Here is a 14635-nt window from a genome sequence, read left to right as displayed (position 1 = left end):
TTTTAACACACATAAAATACTTATAACCTCATAGGCTCTATGAAAGCAATTTTACCCCAATTAATTACTTTTAGGAATTAAAGGAACCACTTGAGGAAAAGAATTACACGATATAGATTATAATTAACTTAGTTTCTTAGCGATTCTTTAACCCATTTCCCATTTAGGGAAAAAAGTGCAGCTTGCTGCCAACGTTAATTTAATTTTATATAAATATGCTTCTTGAGGCTAAAGCAAATCTGGATTTCAATGGGAAAATAAAAAAAAATGTTCTTGGAGTTATTTCTAAATAGAATTTCTCTTTAATCTTAATGTAAAAGAAATGTACATGTAAACTAGGATTCATCAAATGAATCTTCGGCTAACAACCGTTTGAGAATGATGTTAACATCACGTGTAGCAATGCTATGTTTTCTAGGATTTAACATTTTCGGCAATTGAGAATTACTACATTTTATAAATAGAAATATCACTACTAAAAACAGAATGCTATAAATAGAATGATGTTATTTGTTTCCAAAGGCTATCGATATACTAGAGCAATGTAAAAATAATAATAAAAGTGAGCTATTTCATGGCAAACTTTGGGGGTAAGGTTAGGACTGTAACCCATGAGTTATCTCAGGGTAAACACTGCAGCCCCCAGTGCCACGGGTGAGTATTCTAGGGGCAAACAGGAAATGGGCTAACTGATGGGGAAATATAAAATTTTCATTTGTATGTAATAAATTCAAGTACTTACCTTAATAATGGCAGTTTTTGCATTATATGTAGCAAAATAGGGTTGTTCCAAAAGCCACAATGATGTAAGAATGGCAGCTGTAGAGGTTTTTACACGAATGACAGGACTGTACTCACAGGATGACTCAGTGAGATTAGCATCACAGAGCAATCTTCTATCAGACCATCTTATCATCCATTCCAGCAGCCTCCTTATACTGCCAAATGTGCCATCTAGTGCTAGAGGAAGATCTTCTTGAGGATTAACATCATTGCACTGAACTGTTTTGAAAATACATCTTCTAGTTTTAACAGACTTGGGAGTCCAGAAACTATGGTTCGACAATCTCTGAATTGGAGGCTTCTCTGCACTGTCATCCTGTGTTCTGTAAATGGACTTTTGTTTTAAACCAAACAATCCACTCTTTCCTTCATTTTTATTAACTTCATTCAAAGGATTCTCTAAAAAAGGTCTGATCCTTTGATTAACCAGCACTGAAGCAGAAAGTGCCTGGCTTTCTGATTTTTCAGACTCATTAAACTCCGGAGCAACAACAAAGCAGGAGCCAGCTCTAAAAACGTTCTGGCTTTTGGTTTTGCCCTGACGTCGTTTTAATGTTGTATGTACATCAAAAAGTAATGAATTAAGTTCATGTTCTCTAAGATGTCCAGAAAAACTGGTTAGAAATGGAATGCCAGGACCCTTAGAAGCAAGTAGGTCCCTTTCGAGAACATAACTCAAGAAGAGATCAAGGAATTTGATATATTCATCATCTTCACGTTCGAATTCCCAAACACCTATTATAGGAGGTGCATTTTGTAATAACTTTTCATGATCTTCTTTTCTTTTAGGATTTTCTTTCTGATTACATATTTTCTTTTTATCATTGGGCTTACCAATCAATGCCAATTCCATGTGATTTGCACTGTTTCTACAACAAAACAAAATTTGAAAAGACAAGTCATTTAATCAAAAGTCATTTAATGTCTAAAACTTAGAATTGACAATAAAAATGCTCTCCACTTTTTAAGTCACCTATATTTTTTTAATGCCTATCTTTTTTTGATTACCTTTTTTTGATTACCTATCTTTCAAATAAAGGGTTAGACAAAATGATCTTTGTGTTTACTAGAGCTGAACATTCTGAATCTAAAAAATATAACACTTTACTATTAAAAGGAAAAATTTGTGTTAAAAGAGATTAAAATGTGTTCGCAGAAATTTCCCTATACAGAAACATGAATGCTTTTCTGGGGTTAAGAAAAGTCCTCTACTGAATAAAAAGTCAATAACAATCACAAGCTACCAGAACACATCTGAGTTTAGGGTTCCTTGTTTCCCTTTTCAGCTCCCTCTGTACAACGTGCAGCAAGCAGGGTTGCCCTTGGGATTCCTTACCATGCGAAAGTTGGGGATTTTTAAAACACTTTCACCTTAACTGCCAACCGTAATTATTTTAAAGTGTTTTCCTTTCAACATGGTCCTTAGGGCAGAACACAGATCCCTAGTTCTCTCAGTAAGAGAAATAAAAGGTTCCTGTTAGGCACCTGGGCTTAAGTCACCATGTCTCTTCTTAAAATTGCACAATAAACAGCCTCCAGGGTATTCCTATGCTAACAATGCCATTGTTTGGTCAAACATGCACACCACTTATAATACTATTAGATATGGTTTAAGCAGATGTTTGAAGTAGATGGAATTATTTCACTTAAGCAAGATTATAGTTGATTACACAGTCTTTCAGTCATGAGAAGGATAAACTGGACTGAAGATACTAGAAAGAAAAAAATCTGCTTAAATCGGAGAAATAGAAGTTTAAACGATATGCAAGAATCTTTCGACAATTTATGGGCAAGATTCAAAAATGAATGTGTAATTTCCTTCCCTACGAACTTAAAAACAATATAGCTAACCCAATAATCCTACACTCCTTAAGTCTAAAGAGTACTGAAAGATTACAGAAAGAACTAAAAAGTCCTCCCATAAACTACAGAATTTTATCTACTCATTTGATTTAATACTTTCACGTGACAAAAGTATTTCACATCTCAATAGTATTTTAGATGAAACACATTTTCAAATGTACAGTCTCATTTTACATTCCAACATCCTCATGAGTAGGGAGGATAGCACTTACTCTCACTGTTAATAGTACAATCAGTGAGGTTGCTGGGACAAAAATCAGCTCATCAATTGAATGAAACATTGAAAGCATTGTTTTCCAAAGGAAGAATGCCTGTTATTAAGGGATCTCAACTGTACCTTTGATAGAAATGTACCCTATTTGTTTCTTCAACTGACAAAGCTTCAGAGAAGGTATCTGCTGTATCTGCATCACTGTGTACCACAGAACTCCCCAGTTCTGTGAGTGTGCTCCTGCTCAAACTAGTCCCCAGGGAAAATCTGTCAGAACCAGGAACCTCGGTTGGTTTTTCTTCTTCAATTGGCTCCCATATATTCATCTCAAAAGAACCGATATTTCTCTGCACACGTTTTAGGGCTTTCACCCTCACTTTATGGACAGAATGCATGATAACAGACATCATTTCCTCAGTTTGGGGACCTAGAAAGAAAAGAATGGAAGACTTCACAGTTCATTGAACTGTTTCAATTCAAGACATAAAGGGACCCAATTCTGGTCCTTCTAGGGGACATGAAATCTATCTGACAACTAAGGCTTATTTCCACATTTTGACAGATCATGCTTCTTCAGTATTCGTTAGAAAGCCATGGTCCATACTTTAAGGTGGAACTGCAAAAGCTAGAGAAGGTCTACTAAGGAATATTAAAAGGGACATAATCCAGACTCTAAAAAAAAAAAAAAAGTGTACTCTGGAAAACAAAAAATTAAGAATTTAACTATCTCAAAAATTAGAAGCATAGTTATTAAAAACAAAACAAAACAAAACAAAACAAAAACAGTATTTCTTCTATTCCCATAGAGCCAAAGAAACGAGGACGACTTTATGACTTCAAGTCATGGGAAACAACTGGAAAGGAAGTTTTTCAAGGATGTCTACAGAAAAAAATCTTAAACATCATCAATACATAAACGAGACATTATAGAGGATGTCAAAAAAGTCTTAAGAAAAATAAAAATCACAAATACAAGTATATTAATGCAATAACGTGCAATCATAGGACATAACTAGACTTAAATACTAGATTATAGTTCTTTAAAAGAGGTTAATTTGAATTCTTTAAAAATTTCTGTAACATTATCAATGTATAAATGCCACTGAACTATACACTTGAAAATAGTAAATTTTATATTATGTAAAATTTAACACACTAAAAAAATTTCCACAAGGTCATCCTGAATATATAGGATAAAGTACAAAGCATAAACAACCATAAATGGAGAGGAGCACTAGTTTTCAATAAAATATCTACATTATGCAAAGCACTATATCCTCATTTTATATATTTTATTTAATCCTCTTTCGATACACATTCACGAAGAAGGTATTAATATAGTCATTTTAGAAATAAGGAAATGAGGCTCAGAGAGACTAAGCAACCTGCCTATGGTCACACTGTTACTGACAGAGCTAAGAAAAATATGAAGCCAGCACTGTCTGGTTCCAAAGCAACAGAATTGGTGCTTCTGTAATGGGGAAATGCTTCTGCCTTCTCATACTCCTATCTCCAGGGAAAGGAGAAATGCATAAAAACATAAGCACTAGGAAATAAATGCTTTCAAGATAAAATGAGAAGCTTCAGCAATTTATCAGATATCTAAGAAATGTCAAATACCTTTCACAACACAGTGTCTGAGTCTCTGTTGAAGAGAGTGGTATTTTTCTCTCAAAGGAACCCTTATGTCTTCAGGATTAGGAAATGCTTTCACAAAAATTTCTGCTACCTTCAGAAAAAATTTAAAAATAAGTTTTCTGAGCATCATCATTCTTAATTAAAATAAAATAAAAATTCTTTAAAGTCTCTGATTATGATTTAGTTTATTTTTACCTGTATTCACATTACCTTTCTGATTGGTGGCAGTTCTCCAATAAGGCTCAAAATTAGATCCTGAATAAGTTCTTCAATATTAGAAAATCGAGAGAAGGGTAGCATTCTACAAGCCCATTCCACTGCACTGAGACAGTGCTCAACCATACAAGAGTCAAACTCCACTTCAAGGTCCTAAATGGATAGTGAAAAAATTAATTTCCTCTTCACTTGAGGTGGACAGACTAGAATGAGTTCAAAAGAAAATTCTGCTACAAACGGTAAAATCTATCAAATAATAATTTCGTGAGTAATGCTTGTTCAATTTTCTTAGTCTTTTGCAGGTAAATTACCTTCTTTCCTTCCACATTTTCTCTTGCTTTCTGATATTGTCTGCAACTATAGGATAACTTGTCACGGATATGCAGCATCCAACACAAAGCACAAAGTTCTCTGAAGCAACCTAAATCAGGAATACAAATATTAAAAAAGACTGTATGCGTCATGTACATTAATACTGTAGCAACTTCATCACTGCTGGTTATTTCATACAAAATAAATGTCCATTTTGTTGATTATCAAAGAAATATATGCTCATTGCCAACATCTTATAAAAGTCATAGAGGGCCTTTCAGAATTTTCATGCATATTAATCTAGATAGAATACTTTGTGCATGTCAGTTGCATGAAAATATTGAAAACATTTTTAAAGAGTAAATAACTGTTTACTAGTTTACTTGCTTTAAACTTCACAGTATATATAGATCTTTTTCAAGCCAATACACATAGACCTACTTAATACCATACAATTTATTTGGAAAATCACTTACAGACATTTAAGTTTAAAATTTTTCAATACTAAAAATTGTATATTTCCAATATAAAACAATTTTTTTATTAAAAAGCAGTACACAAAAATATATAAAATCATACTGTGCTGTTTTGCAAGCTAGCTTTTTTCTTCACCTTATCTTTCCATAGTGGTGACATATACATACTGCCTTTTCGTTGCCAGTATAGTGTTTTGTTGTACAGAAATTTTCCCAAATCAAATGAAAAATATATCATTATTAATATTTAGGCCTAATTTCTAAGCAAGTAGTGCATTTTGGACAAACCTATTGCTTTAATGGAAACTTCATCAAGCTTATGGTCTCCAGTTGCTCCAGGTCGAAAGAATGCTACACCTCCTTTACAGTAATTAAGTAAGGACTGAGGGAAAGGACTCAATGAAGGAAGGGACCCTTTCATTCGAATCTGAAAGGAAATAATGACAGAATATGTTAATCAGCAGAATGTTATTAATGAAAACTATTAAGCAAAAAACAAGGCAGGTAAGATAAACCACAGAGAATGGATAACAAAGCACAGTTCCTATACTATGTAAGAGGATACCTCTGAAATCAGGTATACACTTTCACAAACTTAGCTCACAAATTTAATTCAAGAAATTCACTAGGCTCAAATTCAAAAGAGAAAACAGGTTCTAACCAAATCACCCTCTGTCACTCAGTTTTGCCTGTACAAAAAGAATTAAATGTGACTTGCCCTGACTTTCTCCAAAGGCATAAAAAACAAAATAAAGAAATTTAAGTATCTAACTCTCAACTAAAATAAAACTATATGTAGTATCTAAAAACAAGTATGAAAAAAGGTATGACTACATATATAGCTTTTAAAAAAAATAATCTACAAATGACAGTTAGAAAGTCATTTGGCAACCCTAGTAACATAAGAATTCTTGCAAAGATCATCAATAAATGCACTATCAAGTAAAAAGCTCACAAAGAATATGACTGTGGGACATGACCAACTCACCATTACTAAAAGAGAGATAAAAAGACTTGTACCACGTGATATGATGTGACAGGGAAGTATAAAACACCACTCATGACGGATTCATTTCTAAGAAAATGGGAACCTGAATCTAATCAAACCTCTCTATCTTGATGAGTACAAATTACCAGCTTCCAGGAAATAAGAGGAACGAGTTAAATGAAACTAAATGAAAAAACAATCAGACAAATCCAGAATATGTACAGAAAAATTACCCAGTTTCTCTAACAAATAAAAACTAAAAAAAAAAATAGTTTAAAAAAACTGTAATAGAATAAGAGATGTAAGAGACATGAACCTGAGAGGAAAAGGATTAGCAGCAAACTTGTAGTCTATTTTCTCCCCACACTATTCACTTCCAAAAACCATGATCTCGTTAAATCCCCTTGTAAGCATGCTAAGGACCAACTTGTCCAACAAATTAATATTTACTAGATGTACAGAGTCTACAAATAAGTCTAGAATGTATGGATTTATGAAGTATGGCTCCCTAGAAAATGTCACACAAGCTATATAATTAAAGAGATGTTCAATAACTGAAATATAAAAAGATGTTCAATAACTTAAATAGTTCCCTTTTGTGTCATGTTTAATAGAAGCCAGGACACATTCTTCCACCGCAAGACAAGACCTATGCAATTCCAGATTTCTCCATGTTTCACTTGTGACTTTTGGTTACCTTTACCCTTGAAATTATTGGTTGAGTTTGATTCTGGGTAATATTCTTGATTCTTATGAGTCTGACTTGATAATATTGTCTTTTCTGTTATTTCACAACTAAATATTAGTGAACTTCATTTGGATCATGAAACAAAGAAACAAAAAATCTGTAAAAATGAAAATGTCAAAATAATCAGAGAAATATGTTTATGGGTCAGGTATTCAATAATAAAAAGAAACTGTTAACTTTGGTATAACAGTGTGGTGGTTTTAAAATATACAATGCTTTGAGCACAGATCAGACTAGGTAACCATTTTTTACTGAGCAGAATGTAGAAGTGGTTATATGTGGCTTCTGAAATTAGATCATAAAAGGCACTGTAGCTTCTTTGATGTCTTATGAATCACTTGCTCTGGAGGAAGCCTCCTGCCAACAACCAGCATCAACTTTTTAGCCATGTGTGGAAGCCATCTTGCAACCAGATCTTCAGGCCAAGTTTTCAGATTCCTGCAGCTCCAGTCGACATTTTGGTATGCAACCTCATGAGAGACCGAGTCAAAATCACCCATTTTAAGTCACTCCTAAATTCCTTACTCACAAAAATTGTGTTAGATATTAATGTTTATTGTTGCTTTAAGATAGTAAGCTTTGAGTAATTTGTTATGCAACAATAGAAAACTAACACAAATAACATAGTCAATTTGTTTTTTGAAAAAAAGTATTAATTAGTAAGAAATGCATATGGACAAGCAAGATGCCAGGATGGTCTCAAAAAACTGAATTTAAATACTGAAAACACACACACATGAATGCATGTACACACAGATATAAAGAAAGAAAACAAACTACAGAGAAAGATTAAATTATAGCCAAGAAATGCTGGTAACTTAAAATTTGATAATAAGTTCATTATACTATCTTTCAATTTTTATATTGTTTCTACAACAAAAATATTTGAAAACAACTGACCCACATTTTCCTGACTTAATGTTTTATGCTACAAGAAGAGTTGTTATTCTGTATGTTTTTTTTTAAATAAACATTTTTTTGTAGAAAAGTTTTAAATTTATAGAAAGATCACAAAGATTCTACAGGAAGTTTCCATATAACACCCAGTTTCCCCTATTATCAATGTCTTGCATGAGTATGGTGGATTTGTTATAACTAATGAACCAATATGGACACATTAGTTAAGAATCATCTTTTACTCAGCTTTCCATAGTTTTTACCTAATGTCTTTTCTGTGTTCTGTAATCCCATCCAGGACACCATACTACATTTTGACATCATGTCTCCTTAGGGATCTCGGCTGTTTCTCAGGCTTTTTTGTTTTCCATAAATTAGTTTTTTCTAAGTCTACACCCTAAGTAAATTTAGCTAGGTATTTTTGGTCAATAAAAGCTTTTAAGAAAAATATAAATCTTTTTTTTTTTTTTCCTGCTAATATTATATCAAGTGAGAATCTTCTCTTTAACTCCTGGGTGAGCTGGTGAAATTATTGATACTTGTTTGCATATTTCTAGACGGATATGTTATAGTGGTTGCCTCTATGGATTGGAAGTCCAGTTACTTTCCACTAACTCTTAAAGATTATTGGCCTCCATGATTTATGATGAGAAATCAATTGTTAATGTTATGTCTTATATGTGATGAAGGGCTTCTCAATGCTTTCAAGATCCTCTCTTGGTGTTTAGCTTTTAACAGATAGTATATGTCTAAAGATGGATCTCTGAGTTTAACCTACTTAGAGTTGTTTGAGCCTCTTGGATGTGTAGATTATGTTTTTTATCAAATTTGGGACTTGTTTGGCCATCATTACTCTAAACTTTCTTTCTTCCCCTTTCTTCTCCAAAACTCCCATGTGAGGGTATGTTGGTTGGTGTCCAAATAGGTCAGTGATGTTCTGTTTTTCTTCCTTTTTTTCTTTCTGTTTCACAAACTACATAATCTCAGTTGCCCTATATTCAAGTTTGCTGATTCTTCTGCCTACTCACATGTGCTGCTGAGCCTCTTTAGTGACCTTCTCATATCAGTTACTGTACCTTTCAACTCCAGAATTTCTATTTGGTCTTTTAAAAATAACTTCTATCTCGCTATTGATATTCTCTATTAAGCGAGACATCAGTCTCATACAGTCATTTAGTTCTTTAGAAATGGTTTCCTTCAGTTTTTTAAACATATTTAAAATAGCTGATTAAAAATCTTTGTCTCCTCTTTTCCTGGTGCTGCGGAGTACTGCAGAGGCTTGGGTGTATTCAAGACTCGGCTCCACCCATAACCCACCACCATGGTCAAGGAATGCATTGCTACTAGAGGTGTAATAGACATTAATACTGCTTTACAAGAGGTGCTGAAGACCACCCTCATCCACGATGGCCTATCATGTGGAGTTCAGAAAGCTGTCAAAGCCTAAGACCAGTGCCATGCCCATCCTTGTGTGCTTGTACCCATCTGTGATGAGCCTGTGTATGGCAAGTTGCTGGAGGCCCTTTGTGCTGAACACCAAACCAACTTAATTAAGGTTGATGACAACAAGAAATTAAGGCAATGGGTAAGCCTTTGTAAAACTGATAGAGAGAGAAAACACCAGAAAGTCGCTGGCTGCACCTGTGTGGTGGTTAAGGACTACGGCAAAGGTCTCAGGCCAAAGATGTCATCGAGGAGTACTTCAAATGCAAGAAACGAACAAATAAATTTGGCATTTGTTTTTTTTTTTTAAATCTTTGTCTAGTAGGTCCAACATCCAAACTTCCGCAGAGACTATTTCTATTGATTTTTTTCATTGTGAATGAGCCATACTTTCAAGTTTCTTGAATAAATGCTCTCTAGATTTCTATAAGCCTTTGGTTAATTTCCGGAGTTCTGAAAAAGTTGATTCTAACAATTTTTACCAATATTCCCATTTTTTTTTGGCAAAGAGTGATGTTTTAGATGTTCTTACCCCACTATTTCACTGATATCTTCACTAACTCTTTTGAATTATTTAAATTGTTAATATGTGCATTTAATTTTTAAAACTACTAGATTAAAATAGCTTAAAATAATTATGCATACCAAAAATTATTGTAACCTACATGTAATATATTATTGGTGCTATCAAGGGATGAACACAGGGTTCATAAGGTATTTCCCTCTCCTTGTCAGTCATTTAAATTTCGACAATAAACATAAGGAAATATAAATTTTTTGCTTTCATGGATAAACATCTTATAATTTTGATGGCAAGATGTGTTCTACCATTTCAACAAACTGTATTCTAATTTGCTACAGCCAAATTTGTAATGAAATTATATGCCCCAAAAAGTTCAAATTAAAGAGGTATAAAATACACCAATACAAGGAATCACTTACATATTGTATATACTTCTATAAGAATGGACCTCCACTCCTCTGGCACCACTCCTAAGAGCAATAAATTCATGGGCTGACAATAAAATTTTCAGATAAATTTGAGGAATACTGGATTAGAGAGAACTTATGGGTTACTTCTGTGAGTGTTGTCCAGGGGTTCACAAGAAACCTTGAAGATAAGCCCCAAGTCAACAGCGCACTGCACAGTGAGTGTGGCAATGACTCTATATACTAAGACTCTAGGCCTATAGCTTATTAATCCTAGTGGTTTAGGAAATGTGTAATTTTTCTCAGCCTCAAAAACCTTTTCACAAAACTTTTTCTTTTTAAAAAAAGGGATAATTTTCAAAAACAACTTGACATACTCAGTCTCTCTAAGGGGTCCTATTTTTAAAAGGTATAGATTTTTGTTTTAAATAAAATTTAATCAAGGGCCAAATTAAAAATATTTGGGGTTAATAATACTTATTTCCACATTTCTGAGAGATAGACAACAGGGCTACAAAGGACTTGGGGCTACATAAGAGACATCTAAACAGATGTCCCATCTGGCTGATTAGATAAGAACGCAGCTACATTTCGGCTGACGTCAGTATAAAAGAAGATGACAGCTGGAGAACCAAAATGAAGTGCACATCTCAGAAGACAGCAAGAAGAATGACTGGAGTAGACGACTGGAAGGAAATACAAACCCAAGAACTCACTCTAACTTTCCATGGTTTGACCCCACATACATAAGCCTCCACAGAGCATATATAACCCCTCCAGAAGTGGGTGGAAAATCCTGAACTGAGTTTAAATTTTCAATGACTATGAGGGAAAAAAAGTAACTGAAATTACCCAGATTAACTGACTATATTACTACTTTCTATATTACTACTTTCTATTGCCAGACAGGATGGGACTAACATAGAAACCCAGTTCAAAGTCCTTGTCTTTCAACAGAAAGAATTTGGTCTAAGTTGCTTGATTATAAATAAATATAAAATATAAGGATTTATAGGACAGGACTCTTTGAGAAAATGTCATAATTATAAGTATTAATGAATATTAGTGTATTTCAATTGTTGAACATAGCACATAAACGACTGAGACGTTTCCATACCTTTTGCATGACTTTTCTCGCCCATCTCAACTGCAAGATGTACCACTGTGCTACAGGAAAAGAACACTGCGCTGCCCGGAAAAGCAGGAGAATACGTTGAAGGATTCCGGACACCTTTTGGCGATTATCTTTTTCAGTTTTTAAAAAAAGATCATCGCCATCTTCCTGAAAAAAACACACACACACACAATTTTAGTAGCTAGTAATAAAACTTTTTAAATGTTAAAGTGGAAAGGTGAAGGGATTAAGAAGTACAAATTGGTAGTTAAGAAATAGTCACAAGGATGTGAAGTATAGCACAGGAAATATAGTCAATAACATTATAATGACTTAATGCTAGGTGGCGATCACTTTGTACATTATATAAATGTCTAACCACTGTACTGTGTACCTGAAACTGACATAAAACATTGAATGTCAATTCTAATTGAAAAATAAAAATTAAAAATATCTATACAGTACTTGTATCCTGAGCTGGGGAAAAAAATACATAAGGTGAAAATAAAGATAATGACTCCAAAGCTAGAACATTCCTGGAGATTTATAAAGAAAATGTTGAGGCCTGGTCTCGGAGATTTCAACTACAGCGATTTCTAGTGCCAAGCAAACATTTCTTTCTCCTCGAGCAATGTAAAAGGCTTAATCGACTCTAATCTCAAATCTTCCCCTACAACAGTTTGTTGAAAAAACACTATCAAGTCAGTAGCTAGAGATTAATTTCTCAGAAAATGAGATAATATAATATAAACATTTTCTTCCCTAATATCTTCCTACTATTGCGAATTCTTAACTGTACTGAAATTTTAACTGGGTATCTGCCTCTCCCTTACATAGTCCATCTGATCCAGGGAGAGCTGACCCCACATCCCAGTTTCCAGGAAAGGTGCTAATTAATTGCCAAGCAGTACCTTGCATTATCCCTAGCCGAGGTAACTGATTCAAAGACAGATGAGTGACCTAAGTCAGTATCAGAAGAATGAATCTCAGTACTCCTGCTTCTAATGCTAAGAAAGTAATACTTTTACCATTTTTCTTTCTCCCCTTCCCTCACCCTCTGGTTATGGACAAGGCATCCCTAGAAGCTGCTGGCAGCCTTGTCACTCCCACAAAGAAAGCCAGCCTACTAGAGAGAAAGAGCCCAAGTTTTTGTTAACATAATGAAGTTAGAGGCTGCCCCTACCACTGGGCTCCTTAATTACGCCAGCCAATCTCAACCAAGTTTTCTGAGGTACTTGCAACCCAAAGAGTTCTAATTAGTAAAGAGCGGCATTTAGGAGAAATCCTACCATTGAGGATTATTTTATTAAAAAATAATAAAATGAAGCACTACCAAGGATAGTAACCACTCAAATTAATATCAGCATAACATATCCAAAAATACTTTAAATGTGATTTCTAATTTCTAAACCAATATATTAAAGACTAAGATGTGAGAAGAATTACTGAGAAACACCATGAACTATTTATTCCTTCCATTTGTAATATATTACATTTGAAATATCAAGAAATGTTTTTAACTTATTGAAACATAACTTCAAATATAAGAAATGAGAATATAACTCTAAAACACAAACCAAAAAAAATTAGAAACAGAAGTTGCTGAAACAGTAAACAGAAATTAATACCGGGATCACTGACAATATTAATCAAATATTAAAATAATTTAAATGTAAATAATTTACATTAACACTTTAAATCTTAAAACCGATTTATATTATGATTGTCAATAAGAGCAGGAAAAAAGTTCCTGAGAGAAAATAAAATTACTATTTATAAGACAAATGAATAGTGCAGGAGGAAAAAAATGACTCTCAAAGCAAAGAAAAAATCGAAATAAGTCTTTTATAAGAGGCAAAGTCAATGAAATGAATAAAAGACTAAAATAATGTATGGTTTCTAAATTCTGACATTCATTATTTTGTCACTCTAAACAGATGTCTAATTTTTAAAATCTGGATATAGAGAAATATCTCGTTTTATTATTGCGATAATTTAACATTCATTGACTACTTACGATCTGTCCTGAGCTCTACAGTAAAAGGCTACTTTTTTACAGGATATTTCATTTAATTCTCACAATAACGCTACTGAACGTACTACCATCATCTGCATCTTACAGATAAGAGAACTTAAACAGCAGTCAAGTACATTGCCCAAGACCATACAATTAATAAACAGCAAAGCTGGGATCTGGAAGTTTGTCTTTAGAGTTTGCATTTTTAACTTGAAGATTATCAGCAAATTGATTATTTTAGAACTTGGACAAAATCAACTTTAATTAAAAGATTAAGCACTAAGCTTACTTCACTAAGAATAGCTGGCTGAGGACAATATAACGGAGGAGCTGGAAGATACAAGCCGACCGGCACTAAGCCCCATAGTCTCTTACTGAAGTCCTTGGCAGAGTTTATCAGAAGCTGAAATGTCTCCGATAGAATATCTGCATCAGCCATAACTGCTGCTTTCAGTACTTCTTGCACTGAACCAAAGAGCAGATTTGCATCTTCCTCTTCAATGGGATCTACCAAACACAAAATTAGGTAAAACAGTTAAAATTTATATTATACTTCTTATCCTACGTTGAAGGATAAAATTTCATATCTGAAAAAGTTGACCAAAAAGTGAACATATTGGTTGACATATAAAACATACAAACTTCTAGACGGAAATTTAATAGCCATTCTATTATTTTAAGATTATTGGCAATCAGAACACAAGATTTTTACAAAATTATACAAGGCACTAACCACTATATAATAAAAATATTCTTGGAATATAGACCCGAATCAAAAATAATAAATGAAAAAATATTAATGGAAAAATGTCAAGAAAAAAACAAAATAACATGTAACGTATAAAAATTACTTCCCTATGAAGGGAGTAGAGAAGTAATTTTTTCATTTTTAATAGCCCATCACAGTTTTGTAATAAAATAAAAGTAACATAATATAAAGCTAAAAAAAAACAAATAGTCACATAGTATGGCTTTAATTCTATATCTGTACATATATGG

The 14635-nt window shown here is 33.4% G+C and overlaps 1 protein-coding gene and 1 pseudogene across 11 annotated transcripts in view; one reads left to right on the top strand and one right to left on the bottom strand.

The window, feature by feature from the left end:
- The window catches only part of CPLANE1 (ciliogenesis and planar polarity effector 1), an 87501-nt gene that overhangs the window by 45498 nt on the left and 27368 nt on the right, over positions 1–14635 (bottom strand). For all 11 annotated transcript variants that reach the window (XM_036225478.1, XM_036225479.1, XM_016142468.2 and 8 more), the window contains 8 exons: positions 13926–14143; positions 11623–11787; positions 5788–5926; positions 5023–5132; positions 4706–4864; positions 4478–4586; positions 2984–3284; positions 743–1652 (listed from right to left, as the gene is read on the bottom strand). In XM_036225478.1, the coding sequence (XP_036081371.1) occupies positions 743–1652; positions 2984–3284; positions 4478–4586; positions 4706–4864; positions 5023–5132; positions 5788–5926; positions 11623–11787; positions 13926–14143 (2111 nt within the window). The remainder of the gene's footprint in view (positions 1–742; positions 1653–2983; positions 3285–4477; positions 4587–4705; positions 4865–5022; positions 5133–5787; positions 5927–11622; positions 11788–13925; positions 14144–14635) is intronic.
- Positions 9454–9980, top strand: LOC107509692 (annotated as a pseudogene).

The sequence above is a fragment of the Rousettus aegyptiacus genome, unplaced genomic scaffold, assembly GCF_014176215.1.
Source record: "Rousettus aegyptiacus isolate mRouAeg1 unplaced genomic scaffold, mRouAeg1.p scaffold_m13_p_8, whole genome shotgun sequence".
In the NCBI taxonomy this organism is placed as follows: Eukaryota; Metazoa; Chordata; class Mammalia; order Chiroptera; family Pteropodidae; genus Rousettus; species Rousettus aegyptiacus.
This window is presented reverse-complemented; position numbering and strand designations above follow the sequence as displayed.